At 39.5% G+C, this 25,952-nt stretch overlaps 2 protein-coding genes across 3 annotated transcripts in view; one reads left to right on the forward strand and one right to left on the reverse strand.

Annotated features, from left to right (window-relative positions):
- Window positions 1-25,836, reverse strand: part of LOC110345200 (uncharacterized) — a 50,403-nt gene extending 24,567 nt beyond the window's left edge. The window contains exons 1-4 of the mRNA XM_087207295.1: window positions 25,765-25,836; window positions 25,357-25,440; window positions 17,701-17,959; window positions 2,318-2,480 (exon numbers count right to left, since the gene is read on the reverse strand). Coding sequence (XP_087063421.1) covers window positions 2,318-2,480; window positions 17,701-17,959; window positions 25,357-25,440; window positions 25,765-25,836 — 578 coding nt within the window. The remainder of the gene's footprint in view (window positions 1-2,317; window positions 2,481-17,700; window positions 17,960-25,356; window positions 25,441-25,764) is intronic.
- Window positions 25,434-25,952, forward strand: part of Fsip1 (fibrous sheath interacting protein 1) — a 202,743-nt gene continuing 202,224 nt past the window's right edge. For both annotated transcript variants that reach the window (XM_004861529.3, XM_087207519.1), the window contains exon 1: window positions 25,434-25,686. The gene's annotated coding sequence lies outside the window, so the exon portion shown is untranslated. The remainder of the gene's footprint in view (window positions 25,687-25,952) is intronic.

Genomic DNA, 25,952 nt, shown 5'->3' on the forward strand with positions numbered 1-25,952 from the left:
AGTCTGAGTTTGTGCCTTGTTTAAATGTCTTCTCATTTTTGTTTTTGGTACTGTCCTTGGTTTAACTCTTGGGTTGATACTGTGAAATTGCTTATTGTAAGTATCTTTGTTGCTTGTAATTAGAACCCTTATGGAATGATTACTTCTCAGAGGTGACTTCTAGATAGAGCTGGTCTTTAAGTTTTGAGTCTCTAATGACTTTGAGGTATCTCATTATCATTATATGAGGAAGGATCACTGACTAGATCAATAACAACACCTTAGCCCAAGTGATACAATCAGCAACACCATTGCATCAAGTACATCTTAGAATGTGACATTTTGTGGTAGCTATCAATCTATCACCTTTAACTATGTGAATTAAATCAAGGTCAAGGACCAACCCAATATATGTTTATACTGAGTAAACTCTTCACTATAACATTTTACCCTTTGGGATGGCGAGTTAGAAGGAGTTGGGGAGGGAGGGACAGATAGGTGGAAGGATAGGGGCAGGTTAGCAGTGAGGCCTAAGGACACAGGCGAGAAGGAAAAAGAGAATAATAGGAAAATACAGAACTCCAAATGAGGGCCAGAACAGGGACAAAAAGGAAGATGAACAATATGGGATAGCAAGAGAGTGAAGCGAGAGAGTAAGGAAAGAGAAAAGAAAGAAGAAAAAAAAAGAGAGAAAAACAAAAATTTGCAAAGAGTAGGAGAAAAAGAAAAAAATTAAAGATAAGAGGAAAAAAAGAAAAGAAAAGAGGAAAAAGAAACAAACCAATAATACTAATTTTGGAAATAAAAAATAAAAATAAAATTGAAGGGCCTCTTTCAGGTTATGTCTCTGTTGTCACAATAGACAACATGGGTAGCAGTGTGCAGATATAAGTCAATGAGTCTCAGTAAGGCAATCACAGACCTGTGAGATTCAGGCAGATTTCTGCCTGTAAGTCCCAAGGTGAGCTCCCTGCCCTCCTGTAGGGTTGAACTCTGCAGGGTTGTACTGCAGGTTCCAGCTGCCCTTCCCCTGAAGATAGTCCCTATTCTGATGGGAGGTGATGCTCGCACCAACTTACCCAGTACAGTGGTCTGGTGGTCCAGTGTCTTCTGTGTCTTTGTAGTATGGAAACAGCAGTCAGTACAGCCAAGAGGCCAGAGGACCGGGTGGGGGGAGGGGGGAATCCAGTGGATTGCTGCCAGAGTGCGGGCTGGATCGGCAAATTCCACATGGGTAGGGACCCTCCAACTGTGTCCGGAGAGGCGCCTGTCTGAAGCGGGCTGGATCGACAAGTTCCGCGTACGTGGGGATCCTCTGACCTCATCTGGAGAGGTGCCTCTTTATGCTAATTTTAACACTTTCTTGGTTTTTTTTGCTACTTTTTCTTGGTTTTTCACTTTTCTTTTGGTATCAGGGATCGAACTTGGGACCTTGTGCTTGCGAGGCAGGCAGCGGAACGACTGAGCTAAATTCCTGGCCCTCACTTCTTTTTAACTACAGAAACTTGACTATGTATATGTTGTTTTTTTCCATAGCTCTGTGACAAATTGGCTAATATGAACCATCATCTGATGAGGTAAGTACTGAGTTTTCCAATTAAATATATCAAACACAACCACTTTTCTCCAACCAGTACTTTGGAAATTTTCTTCTTACACTATCAGTATTGACTTAATGCACTTGCTAGTTTTTTTCTTAAAGAGAAATAAAACTATACTATTTTCTCATGTTAGCATTCACAATGTCTTTACTGTACTCATCCACAGTGACAAAACACTTTTACATTCATTTGGCTTAACAATGTGTACCTTTGTCTACAATACTACATGGCAAAAATAAAGCTCAAAAGGACCAATAAACATTGAGAAGTAGCAAACTGTTTTCTCCCTTGATTTTTTTTAAAAAATGGAGGCATCCATGGACCAGCATGTAATTCTGTGCAGGAATCCACAGTACGCAGGAGAAGGAGAGAAAAAGTTCAGAATCCAAAAGTGGGAAAGGAGTGCAGTTTTCAGCTTTGAGCTGAGTACAGTATTTCCAGAGGAAGTACTGGATGCCAGAGCCCCTGTGATGCCTGGCATCATTACTGTTGACTGTCGGTATCACAGCAGCCCTGCAGCAGACAAGAGTGACTTTCCTGTCACTGGGACATAATACCCAACACCCACAACTTACAGGAGGAGAGGTTCATTTTGGATTATTGATTTTAGAGGTTACAGTCTACAGCTAGCTAGCTCCAAGGAAAAAATGGCGTAGCAGAAGGGCCTGCCACAGAGGAAAGCTGGTCACATGATGGTCGGGAAGAAGAGAAAGGTCAAGCCAGGGAGGCAGACTTACCCTTTGGGGCCACACCCCCAGTGACCTGCCTCTTCCAACCAGGCCCCAACTCTTAACTGCACAGTCAGCTGTGGACTCATTAGTGGATGAATCCCTCCTGTGATCCAGTCTTTTCCAAAGCCCAGCTTCTGGTCATAGGAAGCTTTTGGAGTGCATTCACCACCTGAAACACAAACCCGAGGTCAGAGGTGTTCACAGTAAGCTCAGGGTTTAGTCCTACCATAATCACAAAAGTGCTTGTTTAAATGCAGGGTTTGGGTCTGAACCCCAGAACCCCTGAATCTGGCAATAGAGACACAATGAAAACCTTTTAGAGCTTCCAATGATTACAACAGCCCACTGGGGCATCTAATCACTAAAGGAACTAACGCCCCTTCAATTGATACTTATGAACAACACCTAGGAGCCCATTTGAAGGAGATTTATTTCACAATTTTTAAATGCTAGAAATGGTACTACAAGAAAGATGCTAACCACATACCAATATAAAGTGCATTTTACTTTGAACAAAAGTAAGAGTACCTTTACCAGAACCTGATTCTTGTTTTGTGGGGCTTTATTGACTCCCCTATGACCCTTCCATAGAGGGCAGCACTGCGGCAGAGGAGGGTTGTTGGGCCTGGGACAGATGCAGTTGATATAAAAGTAGTAACTGGAATAAAGCACAGACTTCTCTCATGGGAGCTAGTTTTAGGTGAATGTGTGAGAACCATCAGTTTCTCAAAGCCACCAAATAATTACCTGATACAGTATCAGAAATTTTAATATGTATTAAGATTTTTAAAAAATTATTCTGGGTTTTTTTGAGATTAAATTTTCACATGTCCAATTCAGATGACTATTTAAAGAGGTACTCAAGAACAGTTCAAACATACACAATATTTTTGTTCAGTGGTTTCTTGAATCATGCATAAAATCCAAGGAAAGTGAGAGGTTTTTGTAAGAGCAGCTGCAGTGTTTTTCTTTAACAGAGGACGATCAGCACCATCTAGAGGATCCAAATAACCTACTTAAAAAAAAATTCAGATGATCCAGGACATTGAGAGAGCAGGCTTTGGAACCTGGACTAGAGTCTCAGCAACAGTTAGTTCCCAATGACCTTGGAAACACTAATGTTTTAATGCTCTGTTTCTTGATTGTATATCTGCATAATCTTACTAACCTATGAGATATTTTTTGAAAAGAAGCGAGAAGGCATGTTCTAAACATTCAATAAATAGATTTTTTTTTTTTAATGCTAAGCACAGATTCTTAAGAGTGGAAACAGCCCAGGGCACACACTATTACTTACCCTTTGAAATAAATGGCTTTAATCCAGTTTGTGAAATCTGTGATGTGAAATGTACTGAGATCACTCTCCTTGAATGTTGTTACATTCGATAAAACCTTATGGGGAGAAAAGGGAAACTGAGGCACCGAGGCTGGCAGTTGGGGGCCAGATGGAATGTGCTGTGGGCCGTCTCTCATTCATTCAAATCTGACTCCACTCAGGAGGATTCAAGAGTAGCAAGAGATTGGAAACAGAAACAAAAACTAGCTCCAAAGCCAACACTGCCATATGTCACCAACCTGGAATAAGACCAGGGAAATTTGAGCTCAAAATATCTTGACTCTAAAAAAAATTTTATGAGTTACTTTGAAAGCCGTAACACTTTACAGATTATATTTGCTGAGGAAGATGGAACTGCAGAAAACATAGCATAAAAAATACGCTACTTCCTAACTTATATCTGAATGTTAATGGTTTTGGGGGTGTCACCCTCCATGGCTGACACATTCTATATCCTTTTAAATTCTGTAAAATCTATGGTAATGTCTCCTTGATCTTGACATTGTAATTATAAAAATGTACAACTGATACTGTGTAATAGGAAGAAAAGGTCTAAAGGAGGAAGGGAAGTGGGAGGGGTAGGGGAAAGGAAAAAAAGGGAAAAGAACAAATATGAGAAAATAAAAAAATGGAAACAAAGTCTTTGCAAATAGGGAAGGGTGGAGGGGGTGAAGGGAGGGCAAGGGAAGGGAAAAAATAAGAACCAAGATGCTCATGTAATATTACAAGATCCCAATGATGAATATAACTGTATTTTATACCTAAAATATACCAATAAACTTAATGGGGGAAAAAAAAGATCAGAGCAAAAATCAATGCAGTGGTGACTGAGAGAATGATACAAAAAAATCAACAAATCAAAGAGCTGGTTCTTCAAAAGAATAAATAAAATGGACAAACCCTTAGCTAACCTTATCAAAATTGCAACTGGGAACAAAAAGGATGAAATCACAACAGAGCCAGCAGAAATCCAGAGGATCATCAATACCCACTTTGAGAACCTGTACTCTAATAAAATGCAAATGCAAAACACAGAAGAAATGGACAAATTCTTAGATATATATAAATTACCAAAGTTGAAATAGGAAGATACAAAAATTGTAAACACCCCAATTTCAATCATTGAAATTGAAAACTTAATTCAAAATTTACCAACAAAGAAAAGCCCAGGTACTGATGGCTTCACTGCTGAATTCTACAAGAAATTTAGGGAAGAGCTAATGCCACTACTTCTCAAACTCTTTAATGAAATTGAGAGTAAAGCAATACTCTCAAATTCATTCCTGGAAGCAAGCATCACTTTGATTCTGAAGGCAGAGAAAGACTCAACCAAAAAAGAGAACTACAGGCCAATCTCCCTAATGAGCACAGATGAAAAAAATCCTCAATAAGATAACAAGCAAACAGAATACAGAGGATCATCAAGAAGATCATATACCCTGAACAAGTGGGATTCATCTCAGGGAATGTCCAACATATGTAAATCAATAAATGTAATACACTACATTAACAGGGCAAAGGACAAAACACATATGATCATCTCAATAGATGCAGAAAAAGCATTTGACAAAATCCAACACCCATTCATGACAAAAACCCTACAGAAGATTATCTCAACCTGATAAAGGCTGTCTATGAAAAACCAACAGCTGGGCCAGGGATTTAGCTCAGTGGTTCCGGTGCCTGCCTTGCAAGTGCAAGGTCTTGAGTTTGATCCCCAGTAGAAAAAAAAAAGGCAGAGGAGGCTTCTGGGTCTGCGGGCTGCATCTCCTAGTGCAGAGGGAGCTTCTGGGTGGGTGTGCCACAGCTCCCAGGGCAGAGGAGGCTTCCGGGTAGGTGTGCCATGGCTTCCAGGGCAGAGGAGGCTTCCAGGTAGGTATGCCATGGCTGCCAGCACAGAGGAGGTTTCCGGGTCAATGTGCCACAGCTCCTGGCACAGAAGAGGCTTCTGGGTAGGCGTGCCACAGAGCAGGTGAGCTGTGCGGCCACCACAAGCATCCCCTACCATCAAAATGAGAAGACACACAAACTAGCCTCCTCACCAGACTTCCAGATCACCTACAACAACCCCAAAGTGAAAGGAGATAGAACACTCTGATACTCAATCACCTGGACTGCCTGAACTGGCAACAAAAGAGGATCTGGGAAAAATGAAATCAGAAATAATTTCTCACATATAGGGAGAGATTTTGCCCGTAGTGCAAGACATGATTAATAAATCTAGAGAGGACACAGATTGAAAAATAGAGGAGCTGAGGAACATGATGGAATCCCAACATAGGAAACAAATGGAATCCATAAAACAGATGCAAACAGATTTCCAAGAGATTAAAAACTCCATTGAAAGTCTAGGCAGCAGAATGAGCCAATGTGAGGACAGAATTTCAGATACAGAAGATAAAATTGCAATTAGTGACCAGGAAAAGAAAAATTGCTTCAAAATTGTAAGGGACCATGAGAAATCAATCCAGCAGCTGTTAGATGATGCAAAGAAGAATAACATAAGACTGATTGGAGTCAATGAAGAAAGAGGAGAGAGTGCAGATGACATAAAAAAACTGTTCACAGAAGTGATGGCAGAAAACTTCCCAAGCAGGGGAAAAGAACTTGACATACAGATAAGCAAGACATATAGGACTCCAACTAGCCTTGATCAAAAAAATATCTACACATAGGCATATAATTGTTAAGATTCCAGAAACCGAACAGAAGAACAAAATTCTACAAGCAGTGAGAGAAAAGAAACAAATCACATACAAAGAAAAGCCTGTCAGAATCACAGCAGACTTCTCAACAGAAACCCTCAAGGCAAGAAGATCTTGGAGTGATGTATTTCAAGCCCTAAAGGAAAACGGCCTCCAACCCAGATTGATGTAACCTGCAAAATTATCTTTCAAAATTGATGGTGAAATAAGATACTTTCATGACAAAGAGCACCTTAGGAACTTCATGAATACCAAACCAGCATTCCAAAATATTGTAGAAAAAATCATGGGAAAAGACAATGAAGATCACACTCCAAGGAAGCCCAGCAGAATGAATCCACCAGGCATGACAAGAAATTAAAGGCAAAGGGGGAGAACCTAACAAAAAGAAAAAGTCATGACAATGATAACTCAATGTGTATCAGTTATAACCATCAATGTTAATGGTCTCAACTCACCAATCAAAAGAAACAGACTGGCAGAATGGGTCAAGAAGCAAGATCCAACAATATGCTGCATACAGGAAACACACTTAATTCAAAAAGAAACTCATAGACTGAAAGTTAAAGGGTGGAAAACAATACTCCATGCGACAGGAACCCAAAAAAAAGCAGGAGTAGCTATCCTCTTTGCAGGCCAAGTGGATTTCAAACCCACACTGATTAAGAGAGACAAAGAAGGCCACTACATGCTTGTAAAGGGGACAATCCAAGGGGAAGAGATGACAATCATAAATATCTATGCACCAAACACTAGTGCACCCAACTATATAAAACAAATACTAATGGACATGAAAAGCCATATATGCACTAATACAATTGTAGTGGGGGACCTCAACACCCCACTGTCACAAATAGATCAACTAGATCAAAAACAAGGAAAAAAATATTACAACTCAATCAAACTCTTGAACAAATGAACTTAACAGATGTTTACAGAGTCTTCCACCCCACAAAATCAGAATACACATTCTTTTCAGCTGCACACGGGTCATTCTCCACAATAGAGCATATACTTGCTCATAGAACATATTTAGGTAAGTGCAAAGAAATTGAAGTTATCCCCTGTATATTATTGGACCATGGCGCAATGAAATTGGAGATCAATAGCAAAAGAAACCACAAAAATTTCAAAACACATGGAAATTGAACAACACACTTTTGAATAACCAATGGGTCACAGAGGAAATTAAAGAAGAAATCAGACAGTTCCTTCAATTAAATGACAATAGAACATATTGGAATCTATGGGACACAATGAAAGCTGTCTTACAAGGGAAAATCATAGCAGTGAATACTCATATTAGGAAAATAGAACGAGCACAATTAAACAACCTGATGGTGAACCTCACGCTTCTAGAAAAAGAAGAGCAGGACAAACCCAAAGCTCATACAGGGGAGGAAATTATAAAGATCAGAGCAGAAATCAATGCAATGGGGACTAAGAGAACGATACAAAAAAATCAGTGAAGCCAAGAGTTGGTTCTTCGAAAGAATAAACAAAATTGACAAACCCTTAGCCAACCTGATCAGAAAAAGGAAAGCAAAGGCCCAAATCCTTGCAATTAGGATTGAAAAGGAGGAAATTACAACAGACCCAGCAGAAATCCAGAGGATCATCAATACCTACTTCAAGAACCTATATGACAATAAGATGGAAAACACAGAAGAAATGGACAGATTCCTAGACATGTATAAATTACCAAATTTAAACGAAGAAGACCTAAAAATTCTAAACAACCCAATATCAATCAATGAAATTTAAAACGTAATTAAAAACTTACCAACCAAGAAAAGCCCGGGTCCTGATGGCTTCACCACTGAATTGTACAAGATATTTAGAGAGGAACTACTGCCACTACTGTTTAAACTCTTCAATGAAATTGAAAGGGAAGCAATACTCCCAAATTCATTCCTGGAAGCAAGCATCACCTTGATCCCCAAAGCAGAGAAAGACCCAACCGAAAAGGAGAACAATAGCCCAATCTCACTAATGAACATAGATGCAAAAATCCATACTAAGATACTGGCAAATAGAACGCAGAAAATTATCAAGAAGATCATATACCCTGGCCAAGTGGGATTCATCCCATGGATGCAGGGATGGTTCAACATACACAAATCAATGTAATACACTATATCGATAAAACCAAGGACAAAAACCATGATTATCTCTACAGATGCAGTAAAGGCATTTGACAAAATCCAACATGCATTTATGATAAAAGCCCTACAAAAACTTAGAACAGATGATCTCTACCTCAATCTTGTGGGGGGCCTTGCCCCCCCCCCCCCGCTGGAATTCTTGAGTGCCTATTACGGACATGCCCGGGCTTGTTGCAGATCTACCCGGCAACAAGGAAGTAGCCCCAGTACACTCCTCTTGCTCCTCCCCTCTCGCCCTACGGTATATATGTTGTAGCAGCTTCCGCAATAAACAAGACTTGATCAGAAACCTGTCTTGTCTCCATCTCTCGTGTCCCCTGTCCCCTCTCATCCTCGCTCCCCCTCTAGGGTCTTCGTTGACTTACCCGCGGGCCGGGACACAATCTGATAAAAGCCATCTATGAAAAACCAACAGCCAGTATCGTACTAAATGGTCAAAAACTGAAATCCTTCACACTAAAATCAGGAACAAGACAAGGATGTCCACTATCACCACTCTTGTTCAATATAGTTCTGGAAACATTAGCCATGGCAATTAGACAAGGGAAAGAAATAAAAGGAATAAAGATAGGAAATGAAGAAGTCAAACTGTCATTATTTGCAGTTGACATGTTACTGTATATAGAAGACCCCAGGAACTCCACCAAAAGTCTTCTAGACTTAATTACCCAATTCAGTAAAGTAGCTGGATACAAGGTTAACACACAAAAATCAATAGCTTTCCTTTACACAAACAACAGACTCACTGAGAGAGAAGTAGGGCAAATAATTCCTTTCACAATAGCATCCAAAAAACTGAAATACCTAGGAATCAACCTAATGAAAGAAATCAAAGACCTCTTCTCTGAAAACTGTAGCACTCTGAAAAGAGAGATTGAGGACAGTATCAGAAAATGGAAAGACATCCCTTCCTCCTGGGTAGGAAGGACCAACATAGTGAAAATGACCATACTTCCAAAACTGCTATATAGATTCAATGTAATCCCAATTGAAATCCCAGCAGCATACTTCATGGACCTTGAGAAAACGACCCAAAAATTCATTTGGAACAAGAAGAGACCCAGAATAGCAAAAGCAATTCCAGGTAACAGAGACATGGCAGGGGGTATTATAATCCCCAACTTGAAACTATACTACAAAGTTATTGTGATAAAAACAGATTAGAAGATGCAGAAACAACTCCAGACACACTAAGCCATCTCATCTTTGACAAAGAAGCCAAGCACCCTCAGTGGAGAAAAGGTAGCCTCTTTAATAAATGGTGCTGATAAAATTGGGTTTCAACTTGCCAAAGACTAAAACTAGACCTACATCTCTCGCCATGCACTAACCTAAAATTGAAATGGATTAAAGATCTAAATATTAAAACAGAAACAGTGAACTGGCTGGAACAGAGGTTAGGAAGAACTCTTGAAGACATTGGTGTAGGAAAAGATTTTATGAAAAAAAACCCTCAGTTACCCGTGAACTAGCACAAACAATCAACTAGTGGGATCTCTTCTTACTAAAAAGCTTCTGCATAGCAAGAGAAACCACCAACAGCATGAAGAGACAACCCAGCATGTGGGAAACAATTTTCACCAGTGGTCCCTTAGACAAAGGTCTACTATCTCGAATCTATAAAGAACTTAAAAAAATCAGACCCCTCAAATTTAAAGACCCAATCCAAAAATGGGCATCTGAAATGAACAGACCTTTCTCACACAAAGAAGTAGAAACAGCAAATAAATATATGAAAAAATGCTCAATATCACTGGTCATTCAAGAGATGCAAATGAAAACAATGTGGAGATTCCACTTCACCCCAGAAACAATGGCTGCCATCATGAAATCAACCAATAACAAATGCTGGCAGGGCGGTGGGGAAAGAGGAACACTGCTTCACTGCTGCGGGAGTGTAGACTGGTGTAAGCACTGTGGAAATCAGTATGGAGATACCTCAAAGAACTAGGACTGGAAGTCCCATTTGACTCAGCTATTCCCCTGCTGGGTATCTTCCCCACAGAATTAAAAGAATCATACCACAGTGATATATGTTTACCCATGTTCATAGCAGCACAGTATGTAATAGTTAAAACTTTGAAACAGCCCAAATGCCCATCTACTGGAGACTGGGTAAAGAAAATGTGCTTTTCTTTTTTTTAACTTTTCTCATAGATTTTCCTTTCCCTCTTTTCCTTTCGCCTTCCCCTACATTCACTCCTTCATCTTTGGACCTTTTTTCCTATTTCAAATTATCAATTACTCATTTTAATCATTTTAACCCATGTTTACACTATCAGTTTCTCACACTACTGAAACTATTTGGTATTTACACATGTGTGTCTTATTTACTTCACTTAAGAGTATGGCCTTGATATGCATCCATTTAGCTATAATTGACTCTAGTTTTTCATTCTTTATGGCTGAGTAGTACTCCATTTTATAAAAAACCCACATTTTCTTTATCCAGTTTCCAGTTGATGGGCACTTGGGCTGCTTCCAAGCTTTAGCTATTACAAACTGTGCCGCTATGAACATGGGTGCACATATATCACTGTGGTATGATTCTTTTAATTCTTTGGGGAAGATACTCAGCAGGGGAATAGCTGGGTCAAATGGGACCTCTAGTCCTAGTTCTTTGAGTTATCTCCATACTGACTTCCACAGTGGGTGCACCAGTCTGCACTTCCACCAGCAATGGAGCAGGGTTCCTTTCTCCCCACAACCCCACCAGCATTTGTTATTGGTTGATTTCTTGATAGCAGCCATTCTTTGTGGGGTGAGGTGGAATCTCAGTGTTGTTTTCATCTGCATCTCTCGAATGATGAGTGATGTTGAACACTTTTTCATATATTTGTTTGCTGTTTTTACTTCCTTCTCTGAGAAAGGTCTGTTCATTTCAGATGCCCATTTTTGAATTGGGTCTTTCAATTTGGGGGGGTCTGATTTTTTTCAATTCTTTATATATTCTAGATGGTAGTCCTTTGTCTGAGGTACAGCTGCTAATTTTTTTCCCCATACTGTAGGTTGTCTGTTCGCTCTGTTGGTGGTTTCTTTTGCAGTGCAGAAGCTTTTTAATAAGATGAGATCCCAGTTTTTGATTCTTTTTGCTAGTTCCCGTGCTGCTGAGGTTTTGTTCATGAAGTCTTTTCCTATGCCAATGTCTTCAAGAGTTCTACCTAACTTATCTTCCAGCAAGTTTAGTGTGTCTGTCTTAATATTTATATCTTTAATCCACTTTGATCTTAGTTTAGTGCATGGTGATAGGTATGGGTCTAGTTTCAATCTTTGGCAGGTTGAAATCCAGTTTTTCCAACACCATTTATTAAATGGGCGATCTTTCCTCCAATGATGGTGGTTGGCTCCTTTGTCAAAGATGAGGTGGCTGAGCATGTCTGGAGTTCTTTCTGCATCTTCTAATCTATTCCACTGATCCTCAGGTCTGTTCCTTTGCCAGTACCATGGTGTTTTTATAACAGTAGTTTTGTAGTATAGTTTCAAGTTGGGGATTGTGATACCCCCAGCCACGTCTCTGTTGCTTAGAATTGCTTTTGCTATTCTAGGTCTCTTATGGTTCCAAATGAATTTTTGGATTGTTTTTTCTAGTTCTGTGAAGTATATTGTTGGAATTTCAATTGGCATTGCATTGAATCTATATAGTAGTTTTGGAAGTGTGGCCATTTTCACTATATTGGTTCTTCCTACCCAGGAGCAAGGGATGTCTTTCCATTTTCTGGTATCCTCTTCGATCTTTTTTTTCACAGTGCAGTGGTTTTTCAGTGTAGAGGTCTTTTGCTTCCTTTGTTAGATTGATTCCTAGATATTTCATTTTTTTGGATGCTATTGTAAAAGGAATTGTTTCCATAATTTCTCTCTGAGTGAGTCTGTTATTTGTGTACAAGAAGGCTATTGTTTTTGAGTGTTGACCTTGTATCCAGCTACTCTACTGAATCTGTCAATTACATCTAGAAGTCTTTTGGTGAAGTTTTTTGGGTCTTCTATGTAAAGTATCATATCATCAGCACATAATGACAGTTTAACTTCTTCTTTTCCTATCTTTATTCCTTTTATTTCTTTCTCTTTTCTAATTGCTGTGGCTAATGTTTCCAGAGCTATATTGAACAGGAGTGGTGATAGTGGGTATCCTTGTCTTGTTCCTGATTTTAGTGTGAAAGTTTTCAGTTTTTGACCATTTAGTATGATGTTGGCTCTTGGTTTTTCATAGATAGGCTTAATCAGGTTAAGATAAAGACCTTCTATTCCAATATTCTGTAGGGTTTTTATCATGAATGGGTGCTGGATTTTGTCAAATGCTTTTTCTGCATCTACTGAGATGATCATATGGTTTTTGTCCTTAACTCTGGTAATATGGTGTAATACATTTATTGATTTACGAATGTTGAACCATCCTTGCATCCCTGGGATAAATATGACTTGGTCAGTGTGTGTGATTTTTCTTGATGACCCTCTGTATTCTGTTTGCCAGTATCTTGTTGAGGATTTTTGCATCTATGTTCATTAGGGAAATTGGCCTGTAGTTCTCTTTTTGGTTTGGGTCTTTCCCTGGTTTTGGAATCAAAGTAACACTTGCTTCCAGGAATGAATTTGGAAGTATTGCTTCCCTTTCAATTTCCTTGATGAGTTTAATGAGTAATGGTGTTAGTTCTTCTTTAAATGTCTTGTAAAAATCAGCAGTGAAGCCATCCAGACCTGGGCTTTTCTTGTTGGTAAATATTTTATTACATTTTCAATTTCATTCATTGTAATTGGGGTGTTTAGAATTTCTACCTCTTCCTCATTTAACTTTGGCAATTCGTATGTATCTAGGAATCTGCCCATTTCTTCTGTGTTTTCCAATTTGTTGGAGTACAGGTTCTTGAAGTAGGTATTGATGATCCTATGGATTTGCTTTTGATCTGTTGTGACTTCAACTTTTTCATTTTTTTTTCCCTATTAAGTTTATTGGTACATTTTAGGTATAAAATATAGTTACATTCATCATTGGGATCTTGTACCATTACATGAGTATCTTGGTTCTTATTTTTTCCCCTTCCCCTGCCCTCCCTTCACCCCCTCTACCCTTACTTAGTTGCAAAGATTTTGTTTCCATTTTTTTCCTTTTCTCATATTTTTCCTTTTCCCTTTTTTCCTTTCCCCTACCCCTCCCACTTCCCCTGCTCCTTTAGAACTTTTCTTCCTGTTACACAATATCAATTATAGATTTTAAAAATTACAATATCAAGATCTAGGAGACATTACCACAGATATTACAGAATTTAAAATTATATAGAAAGCGTATTTCAAAAATCTGTCTTGAAATAAATTTGACAACTTCTAAGAAGTACCTTGGAAGATAAATTAATGAAACTAACTCTGGAGGAAATATAAAATTTGAGTAGCACGTATTAAAGAAAGTATATTCCTAGCTTGAAAACCTACCTATATGACAACAGCAGTCTCAAATACATTTTAACTGATAAATTATATCAAACAATTAAAGCAGAAAAAAGAAGGAACACTTCTCCCCTCATTTTAGGAACTCAACATTGTGCTAATCCTAAAACTGGATAAAGATAATAGAAGAAAAAAGTATGAATAGAGATAGAAATTTGTTTAACAAAACAAACTAATAGAAGTCAGATCTGGCAGTATGTAGAAAGTGGTTTTGTTATAGGGATGGCAGTGTTGGTTCAGCATTGGAAGATCCACCCCCCAAAAGTCATCATTTAAACAGAGGAAAGGAAAAAGCCATTATGATCCTGTCTCTAGTTGGAGAAAAAGTATTGGACTAAATTCTATAGCTATTCATGGTTAAAGCTATCAGGAGACTAGAAGTATAACAGAACCTTCTCAACAGATTAAAGACATGTACTCCATACTTCCAGTGAGAATGCCTTATATGAATGGAGAAGATACACTGCTTTCTCCTTAAGGTGGGGAACAAGGGCAGATATGCTTACTCTTTATCTGTCCATTAAACTTGGAAACCTAGGCCCCACCAAAATAGTCTGGCAATAAAATGACACAATTAGGACAGGATTGGAAAGGTAGAAGCAAAATCTCTATATGTAGATGAAATGATCATCTACAGAGAAAATACTAAGAAATCTCTAGGAGCCCCTAGAACTTGTACTTGAATTTAGCAGGATTAGAAAACACAAGGTATATATAAAAATTCAGGTCTGTGTATACTTGCTATAAATGAAGAATTAGATATTGAAATTTAAAAGTTATGTAGGAGTACAAAGGACCTAGAAAATTTAAAAAAAAACACTGTTGGAAGACATTTAGTACTTAACTTTAAGACTTCTTCTAAAGCTACAGTAGTCAAGGCAGTGTTGGTGTAAGGAAAGACATATAGATCATTTGAATAAAACAGAGAATCTAGAAATAAAACCACACATATATGGTCCACTGAGTTTTGAAAGATTATTTAACATTAGCATTTTATAGAATATAAACTCAATTCAAGAACTGAGGAGGAGACAGTGTTTCCAGCAAATGGCACTAGAACACCTGGTACCTCTACATAGAAAATTAACTTCAACCCTTTTTTTCCATACATGAAAATAACTTGAAGGAATCTATGAACCTAAATATGAAAGCCTAAAAGTATAAACCTTTAAGAAGAAATTATAAGGGAAAATGTTTATGAATTCAGGGTAGGCAAGTACTACCACCTAGTATACAAAAGACATGATTTATAAAAGAAAAAAATTGATAAATGAGGTTCCATCAAAATTTAGAACTTTAAATGACATCATTAAAATGAAAAGTAGTTCCTAAACAGACCATATTTACAATGCATATAACCAATGACCTGAATATATAAAGAATTCTTAGAGCTCATTAATAGACAACCCAATTAAAAAGTAGACATAAGAAGATGATAAATAGCTAGTACAGCACAAGGAAAGGTGCACAACACTAGAATCAGAAAAATACTAATCAAATCAGTACAATAACAAGACTGAATTATACACTCATTAGGGAGATGAATTTAAAAGTTTTAAAAGCCTTGTCATGACTTTTTCTTTTTGTTGGATTCTCCTCCTTTGCGTTTAATTTGTCATGCCCAATGGATTAATTCTGCTGGGTTTCCTGGGGTTGTGATCCTCATTGTCTTTTCCTAGGGTATTGTCTAAAATTTTTTGGAGTGCCAGTTTGGTATTCATGAAGTTTCTGAGGTCCTCTTTGTCATGAAAGTATCTTATTTCTCCATCAATTTTGAAAGATAGTTTTGCAGGGTGCATCAGTCTGGGTTGGAGGCTGTTTTCCTTTAGGGCTTGAAATACATCACTGCAAGCTCTTCTTGCCTTGAGGGTTTGCATTGAGAAGTCTGCTGTGATTCTGATGGGCTTTCCTTTGTATGTGATTTGTTTCTTTTCTCTCACTGCTTGTAGAATTTTGTTCTTCTGTTGGATTTCTGGAATCCTAACTATTATATGCCTATGTGTAGATTTTTTTTTGATCATGGCTAGTAGGAGTTCTATATGCCTCACTTATCTGTATGTCCAATTCTCTACCTCTGTCTCGGAAGTTTTCTAGTATTACTTCTGTGAACAGTTTTTTATGTCAATTGTGCTTTCTGCTGTTTTCTCATGGACTCCAATCAGTCTTATGTTATTCTTCTTTGCATTGTCTTGCAGTTGTTGGATTGATTTCTCATGGTTCCTTACTATTTTTAAGAAATCTCTATTTTCATAGTCTCTAACCGTGATCCTATCTTCTATATCTGATATTTTATCTTCAGATTCCCTTAATCTGCTCTGGATACTTTCAATGGAGTTTGCAATCTCCTGAATATCTGTTTGAATCTGTTTCATGGATTCCATTTCTGTCTTATGTTGGGTGATCATGGTTTCCATTTCTTTCTTATGCTGGGTATTCATGGCTTCCAGCATGTTTCTGAGCTCATCTATTTTTTTATCTGTTTCTGTTCTAGATCTTCTAATAATGTCTTTCATTCTGCTCACCATGTCTGCGGATATCTGGGAGATTATTTCTGCTTTGAATTTTTCTAGAGCCTCATTCATCTGTTTTATTACTTCCTGTTCTATCAGTTCAGGGTATCCAGGTGGATGGTTATGGGACTTTTCCATCTCATTTCCCCCAGGATATACCCTTGGTGGGGTGGAAGTCTGAGTTTGTGCCTTGCTTAAATGTCTTCTCATTTTTGTTTTTGGTACTGTTCTTGGTTTAACTCCTGGGTTGATCATTTGAAATTGCTTATTGTAGGTATCTTCGTTGCTTGTAATTAGAACCCTTATGGAATGATTGCTTCTCAGAGGTGTCTTCCAGATATAGCTGGTCTTTAAGTTTTGAGTCTCTAATGACTCTAAGGCTATTTCATTTTCCTTATACTAGGAAGGTTCATTGACTAGATCAATACCAACACCTTAGCCCAAGTGATACAATCAGCAACAGTACTGCATAAAGTACATCTTTGAAAATGACATTTTGTGGTAGTTATTAATCTATCACCTTTAGCTGTGTGAATTAAATCAAGATTGAGGACCAACCCAACATATAGTGAATAAACTCTTCAATATAAGAACTTTACCCTTTGGGATGAGGAGTTAGAAGGGGTTGGGGAGGGAGGGATAGATGGAAAGAAGGATGGGGAAGGTTAGCAGTGTGGTCAGAGGACACAGGTGAGAAGGAAAAAGAGAATAATAGGAAAATAAAGAATAACTCTGAATGAGGACCAAAAGAGTGACAAAAAGGGAAGATGAACAATGTGGGAGAGCAAGAGAGTGAGTGTAAGAGAGAGAGAAAGGAAAGAGAAAAGAAAGAAGAAAAGAAAACAAAGGAGAGAAAAACAAATATTTGCAAAGAGTAGGGAAATAAAAGTAAAGATAAGAGGAGCAAAACAAAAGAAAAGAGAAAAAGAACAAAATAATAAAACTAATTTTGGGAAAAAAAATAAACATGAAGCTGAAGGGCCTCTTTCAGGGTATGTCTCTGCTGTCACAATAGACAACGTGGGTTGGGCTGCAGTGTGCAGATATAAGTCAATGAGTCTCAACAAGCTAGTCGCAGACCCATGAGATTCAGGCAGATTTCTGGCTGCAAGTCCCAAGTTGAGCTCCCTGTCCTCCTGTAGGGTTGAACTCTGCAGAGTTGTACTGCAGGTTCCAGTTGCCCTTCCCCTGAAGATAGACACTATCCTATTGGGAGGTGAAGATGACTCTAACTTACCCAATACAGTGGTCTGGTGGTCTGGTGTCCTCTGCGTCTTTGTAGTGTGGAACCAAGTGGTTGTGCAGAGGAGTGGGGATGTGGGGGGGTGTCCAGTGGATTGCTGCCAGGGCACGGGCTGATTCAGTGTATTCTGTGGGACTTGCGACCTTGGTAGGGCGTCCGCAGACCTGCCTGTCTGCAGCGGGCTGATTCGGTGCGTTCCGCATGACTCTAAAATGTGGTTTTCTGCACAAGCAAAAGGACCCGAGTTCGATCCCTGGTATCAAAAAAAAAAAAGAAAATGTGGTTCTTTTTAAAAATAAAATGGATTACTACTCAGCCATAAAAAATGAGAAATTAGACACATTTATTGTTAAATGGATGCACACTGAGGCGATACTCTTAAATGAAATAAATGCGACACACGTGTAAATACCAAATAGTTTCTCTGTTGTGAGAAACTGAAAGTGTATGTAAGGAGTAAAAGGTATAATAGATAATGTGAAATAGGAAGAAAAGGGGCAAAGGTGATGGGGAAGTGGGAGGGGAAGGGGAAAGGAAGGAAGGGAATGGAATTAATATGAGCAAATGAAAAAATGGAAACAAAGTCTTTGTAAATAGGGAGGGATGGAGAGGTTGAAGGGAGGGCAGGGGAAGGGGGAAAAAAGAAGAACCAAGAGACATTATGTAAAGGTGCAAATTTCCAATGATGAATGTCATTATTGTACACCTAAAATGTACCAATAAAAGGATATACAGTTAAAAAAAATCAACAGCCAACACCATACTAAATGGTCAAAAACTAAAATTTTTCACGCTAAAATCAGGAACAAGACAAGCATGTCCACTATTACCTATCACCACTCCTGTTCAGGAAACATTAGCTACAGTAATTAGACAAGAGAAAGAAAAGAAAGGAATAAAGAAAGGTAAAGAAGAAGTTAAACTGTCATTATTTGCTGACAACATGATACTCTACATAGAAGACCCAAAAACTCCTCCAAAAGACTTCTAGACTTAATTGACAGATTCAGTAGTGTAGCTAGATAAAAGGCCAACACTCAAAAATCAATAGCCTTCTTGTACACAAATAACAGAATCACTCAGAGAGAAATTAGGGAAACAATTCCTTTCACAATAGCATCCCCCCAAAATGAAATATCTATGAATCAATCTAATGAAGAAACTAAAAGACCTTTACCTTGAAAACTACAGCACTCTGAAAAAAGAGATTGAAGAGGATATAAGAAAATGAAAAGATATCCCTTGTTCCCGGGTACAACCAAAACTTTTATATAGCTTCAATCCAATCCCGATTGAAATCCCAACAGTGTATTTCACAGAACTAGAGAAAACAATCCAAAAATTTATTTGGAACAAGAAGAGCTCTAGAATAGCAAAAGCAATTCTAGGCAACAGAGACATGACTGTGGGTATCATAATCCCCAACATGAAACTATACTACAAAGCCACTGTGATTAAAAAAACCCCAGCATGGTACTGGCAAAGAAACAGACTTAAGGATCTGTGGAATAGAGTAGAAGATGCAGAAACAACTCCAGACATATTCAGCCACCTCATCTTTGACAAAAGAGCCAAACACCCTCACTGGATGAAAGATATCTTCTTTAATAAATAGTGCTGGAAAAACTGGATTTCAACCTGTCAAAGATTAAAACTAGATCCATATCTTTAGCCATGCAGTAAAATAAAATCAAAGTGAATCAAAGATCTAATATTAAAACAGAAACACTGAACTTGCTTGAAGATAGGTTAGGTAGAACTCTTGAAAACTTTGGCATAGGAAAAGATTTTATGAACAAAACCTCAGTAGGACGGGAACTAGCACAAAAAATCAATAAGTGGGATCTCATCTTATTAAAATGCTTCTGGCCAGGGATTTAGTTCAGTGGTTCTGCCACTTGCCTCGCAAGGACAAGGACCCAAGTTCAATTCCTGGTACCAAAAAGCTTCTGCACTGCAAGAGCAACCACCAACAGAGCTAAGAGACAATCTACAATGTGAGAAAAAAATTTTTTACCAGCTGTTCCTCAAAGAAAGGACTACTGTCTAGAATATATAAAGAACTTAAAAAATCATCCCCCCCCAATTTTAAAGACCCAATTCAAAAATGGGCATATGAAATGAACAGACATTTTGCAAAGAAATAAAAGCAGCAAACAAATATGTAAAAAATGTTCAACATCATTTGAGAAATGTGGGTGAAAACAACATTGAGAAAGGACTAAATGTATAATAGGTAACGTGAAATAGGAGGAAAAGGGGCAAAGGGGAAGGAAGTGGGAGGGCTAGGGGAAAGGATAGAAGGGAATGGGATTAATATGAGAAAATGGAAAAATAGGAACAAAATCTTTGTAAATAGGGAGGAATGGAGGGGTTGAAGGGAGGGCTGGGCAAGGGTGAAAAATAAGAACCAAGAGAGACTATGTAAAGGTGCAAATTTCCAATGATAAATGTCATTATATTGTATACCTAAAATGTACCAATGATTAGAATGAATAATCGATAATGCAAAATAAGAAGAAAAGGTCCAAAGGGGTAGGGGTAATGGAAGGGGCAGGGGAAAGGAAAGAAGGGAAAGGAAAAATGATGAGAAACGGAAAAAATGGAAATAAAGTCTTTGTAAATAGGGAAGGGTGGAGGGCGTGAAGGGAGGGCTAGGAATGGGGAAAAAATAAGAACCAAGATGCATTATGTAAAGGTACAATTCCCAATGAGAAATGTAATTGTGTTGTATACCTACAATGTACCAATAAAAGAATTTAATACGAAAAGTAAAAAAAAAAAAAAAAAAAAAAAAAACCAAAAAAGAAAGAAAACAACATTGAGATTCCACCTCACTCCACAAAGAATGGCTGCTATCAAGAAATCAAGCAACACCAAATGCTGGTGGGGTTGTGGGGAGAAAGGAACCCTTCTCCATTGCTGGTGGGAGTGCAGACTGGTGCAACCACTGTGGAAATCAGTATGGAGATACCTCAAAAACTAGGATTAGAGGTCCCATTTGACCCAGCTACTCCCCTGGTGGGTATGTTCCTTAAACAATTAAAAGAATCATACCATAACAATATATGAGCACCCATGTTTATAGTGGCACAGTTTGTAATAGCTAAAACTTGGAAACAGCCCAATTGGCCATCAACTGGAGACTGGATAAAGAAGATATAGGTTTTTTAAAATAAAATGGAGTACTGCTCAGCCATAAAGAATGACAAACTAGAGACATTTATAGCTAAATGGATGCATATTGAGGTCATACTTTTAAGTGAAATAAATAGGATACACATGTGTAAATACCGAATAGTTTCTCTGGTGTGAGAAACTGAGAGTGTAAATGAGGATTAAAATGAATAAAAAGAATAATTGATAATGTGAAATAGGAAGAAATGTCCAAAGGTGTAGGGGTGATGGGAGGGGAAGGGGAAAGGAAAGAAGGGAAAGGAAAAACTATGAGAAAAGGACAAAATGGAAACAAAGTCTTTGTAAATAGGGAAAGGTGGAGGCGGTGAAGGGAGGGCAGGGAATGGGGAAAAAATAAGAACCAAGATATATCATGTAAATTCCCAATGATGAATGTCATCGTATTGTATACCTAAAATGTACCAATAAACTTAATGAATAAAAAAAAAGCTTACGGATTTACCCAAGATCCCCCATCTATTTAGTATCAGAATCCAAATATTAGTACGTCTCCTCTTTATTTAAAAAAAGAAAAAAAGGTGCTGTAGTTTGGAGAAATGTCCCCTGAAGGCCCATGCCTTAAAGCTCACAGTGTGTTGGGAGGTTGCAGGGTTTTGGGGAGTGGGGTCTGGTTACGGTATTGTGGGTGTTCCTTTCAAGGGAATATGACTGCTCCCTTCTCTTCACTGTGCTTCCTGGGTGCCCTGAGGCGAATAGGCCTCCCTACCAGGTGCTGCTCCCACCCCAACGGGCACATGACAGGGCTGAGTGACCATGGACTAAAACCTGTGAAACTATGTGCCAAGACAAATGTTTTTCTCCTTGTATGTTTATTATCTTGGGTATTCTGTCACAGGAGTGGAAAGCTAACATAGAGGCTCCAGGGGACAGAGGGTAGGGAGTGTGTGTGTGTGTGGGATTATTTTATACAGCAAATGCCTTCTTGGGGAAACTGTTTTCTGAGAAAAGAGAGGAAGATGGGCATAGGGATAGATGAGTGCTCTATTCCAGGCAGAAGCAATGAGATGTGTGTGTGTGTGTTTATTTATATTGGAAAAACCACAACAAGGAATAGGGTTCCCAAGAGATATTAATCTTTGGGCTGTAGAAACAGGAAATCAGAACTGATTTGCATTCTTAAAATCTTGTTCTCTTTTCCTCCTCCTCCTCCTCCTCTTCTTCTTCCCCTCCCCCTCCTCCTTCTTTTGTACCTGGGGATCAAACCCAGGCTATTGTGCTTCCTAAGCATGGCCTCTACCACTGAGCTATACTCCTAGACCTTTAACGTTCCTTTTTCAGGTACTGGGGATGGAACCCAGGGTCTCATACATGCTAGAGAAGTGCTCTCCCTATGAGTGGCTCTTTTTGTTTCATTTTATTTTGAGACAAGGTCTCACTCAGCTGCCCAAGCTGGCCTCGAATTTGATCCTCTGGGCTCAGCTTCCCAAGTAGTTGGGATTTCAGTCGTGTGCCATCGTGCTTCTCCTTTATTCTTCAAACAGTGCCAACCTTCCTCATATTCTTTACTTCTTATTAGGACTATCCAAAGAATTTGTTTAAAAAATAAGAACTATTAATTTTATGTGTTTATTTAAACATTTCTTTTTGAGACAGGTCTTGCTATGTAGTTCAAGTTGGCCTTGAACTTGTGGCAATCCTCCTGCCTCAGTCTCCCAAGTGCTGGGATTACAGGCATGCAAAACCATGCTTGGCTAGAAGTGTTTATAAGGATACAAATACAGCAACTATTTAAAAATGAAAAACACAGAGAACAATGTTGGGTAGTATTTAAATAATATAATTGTTACCTAACAGAAGGGGGATACAGAGGTCAAAGCAAAGAGCATTTTTTGGGAAACAAAGAACTACAGTTTGGATACACTGAATCAGGCCAGCCCCCGGAATAGTGTAATTTAAGGAAGGTCAGGAGAGGCTTTTTAAAAAAAAAAAAAAAAAATAGAGGATTTCCACAAAGAACAGTGTTGGGAAGCTGTTTATTGGCTGGGAAGAATCCTAAATGGAAACTAGGGTACTCCCAGCTAAGAGTGCTGAAGGCCCCTCATACTCCCCTCAGCTGTTTACTCAACTCTGTTGGAAGATTCTGTGCTTTGACATTTAACAGATGTGAGTACAATCCTCCAGCAATCTCCTGATTCCCCTTTAGGAAGCCTTCTTTTGTTTTCTTTTTCTTTCCTTTTTTTCCGTAGTGGTGCTGGGTATTGAACCCATGCTAGGTGAGTAAGTATTCTACCACTGAGCTACCCTTCTACCTCTCTGGTCCACTTCCATATACAAATCTACTAGCGAAGTTAACAGCACAACTTAGCATCTTAAGTTGGAAACTGCCAATTTAAGGACTTACATTAAATCCCAAATACATTTCTTGAAATACTGTTCATTGAATATGTATGAAACATGAGTATCAGTTTATTAACATTTATTTTATTTGGAAGGAAGATTCAATGCCAGCAGACAGGGTCAGGAACAGACACTTAGAACATGGCCCCAGCTACAAGCAATGATTGGTCAGATCCTCGACCGTGCCTCTCCCAGAGCTCCTGTCCTAGTTCACGGCAATGTTGACATCAACCTCTGACTCAGCGTGTTAGCATTTCTGCTCTTGCTTTCCACTCGACCTCAGTGGATTTCTTTGGTAACATCTTTATGTTGGCTGCTAAGGTTTAATTCTGCTATGAGAACTAAAATACTTCCTCCTGTTTTCTTGATTTCTCCATTAAAAAACACACTAGAATTTAGAAAAACAACATTTCCTGAGAAATTCTGAGAAGAATTTCCTGCACAGAACACTAACAATGAGGACAAGATGGTAGTAGGACTACAGAGAGGTAACAGAGACCTGATTGTTTAGGACCCACAGGCATTGTAAGGACCCTAAATGAAATGGGGAGCCATGGGGAGCTCTGAACCTCTGAGTAGCTCTGAGTAATATGGTTTGGCTTAGCTATTGAAAGTATGCTTCAGACTGCTGTTAAAAGTTGAGTAAGGGCAGTATATAGGACTTATAAGGTAGGACTTACTGCAGAATCAGGCTGTGGAAGAATGCAAAAAGCCTGTCTGCCCAATGGAGAGTTACATACTCCAGTTGACGGTGGAAGACCTGCAGCTCACTGGAGTCCCACTGGAATCTGTATTGGGAAGCTGAAGTGTCTGCACTGAAAGTCTGAAAAGTCTGGGCTGGAAGGGAGAATTTTGCACTGCAAGGCTGGAGACAGACATCCAATGGCAAGGGCTAAGACTGAAGCTCCTTCAAAGAACGGAAAGCGAGACTTCTGTTTTCTTTCCCTTTTTATGCTGGGAAGGATACAAGCTTAGTGGTTGGTGCTACCCCAGGGTGGGGTCTTCTGTCTTCAGTAAGTCCATCATTCAGTCACACTCAGATCCAAGCCGATCAGCTGGGTGTTTCTTACTCAAGTAGACTCAACAGTTAACTATCACAGGCAGGGAAGACCCCTTGTACAAAATACTACAGTTAAGTTATTGTACAAATGACAGATGATGGCCGTGAGGACCTGAATGGAAGAGAAGTGTTTGGATTCTGGATATCTTTCGAATATAGAGCTAGTATATATTTGACAATTGTAGTGTGTGGAGAGGAAGAGGAACTGAGGATAATTCACGATTTTTGGTCTGAGCCTGGCAGAATGGAGTTAACATTTACTGAGGAGGATAGGGGCTGGAATGCAGAGGGGCACCGTGGAAAAGGACTATTGATGATTGACGTGTTAAGGTTGAGATTCTTGTACACATCTAAACGGAAATGTCAAGTAGGTATTTAGATAAAGGAATCTGGGGTTCAGGGCAGAAGTCTGGAATAGAGACAGAAAAGCAGAATTCAGCAGCATACAGATGCCATTTACACCCAGAAGGTTTTTACAGCATTGGTGTAGAGTATAGCTGTGTTCTTTGGGGAACTCACTGAACCTATGTTTCTTTACTCTGCTGAGAAAGACTGAAGAGTACACATCCTACCTACCTAAATAACAACGATAAACAGGTCACGAACGTGAGAATGCTTGTTAACTGTAAAGTTCTGTTCAGACTCAAAAGTAGAAGACAACTGATGGTACCGAGGATGAGGAAATATCCGCTACGGGATCCAGGGGGACGTCTGTATGGACTGAGAATTAGGGAAACTATGAAAAAAGAAGGTGCAAATCGCAGTTATTAGCCTTTTTAGACCATACCCCAAACTGCGCAAAACTAGTCTCGTTGTTGTTGTTTATATACTGCCCCAAATTTACCAAGAGCCTCCCATGCAGATCTTTTTGAGCTGTACACCCGTCTTGCAAGGAGGGAATAATTATCAGCCTCATTTTCCGGTCGATGGACAAAACCGGGGTCAGTGAGAGCAGCTGGCATCAGAGTAATAGGACACAGCACCAGACATCCGGAGTCCTCGTTCAGAGGCCAACCTAAATCCAAACATTGCCTTTCCCCCCACCATCCCTCTACCTCAAACGCTGAGGAGACAGCAGGACCGCCTAACCCGGAACTCCCGTCGCTTCGCCAGTCTTCCCGGTCGCCCGCCCCCACGTCCTATTTCCGGTTGGTACAGCCTTTTCCTCCTATCGCGAGACTGGAGCGGCGCGCTTCTGGTTGCCAGGGGAACAACGTTCCCGGAAGCAGCGAGGTTTGGATCGCTTTCGTCTTCCACCTGTGGAGAAGTTGCAGTAGTGGGAAAGACCTCTCCCCGTTGCGGGTGAAAGGGTGACGCTCCAGAGTGTCAGCGCCGGACTTTTGTGCCTTCAGTGCTCTGGCGACTGGTCCCCGTCCTGACGAAAGGTGAGGGACTGCACGAAGACGCTAGGACCAGCTGTCGAGTGGGCGGAGTCCTCTCTGGTTGAGTGGCGGAGGACTGGCTGTCAGGCGAGGAGGGCCAATGAGAGGGCGGAAGAGGACTGAGGGGGCGGGGCCAGACTCCGGCGTGAGCATGGGCGTGGGCGTGGGCGGGGGTGCAGGCGGGTCTGAACACCGAGGACTGAAGTTTCGGATTTCTAGTACCTGACTGCAAACATTTCCAACGTTAGGACTCCACCTTTCAGTGCTTT

This window comes from Heterocephalus glaber, unplaced genomic scaffold, assembly GCF_053883595.1.
Source record: "Heterocephalus glaber isolate CG9 unplaced genomic scaffold, H.glaber_assembly_v1.0 deba00000809, whole genome shotgun sequence".
Classification (NCBI taxonomy): Eukaryota; Metazoa; Chordata; class Mammalia; order Rodentia; family Bathyergidae; genus Heterocephalus; species Heterocephalus glaber.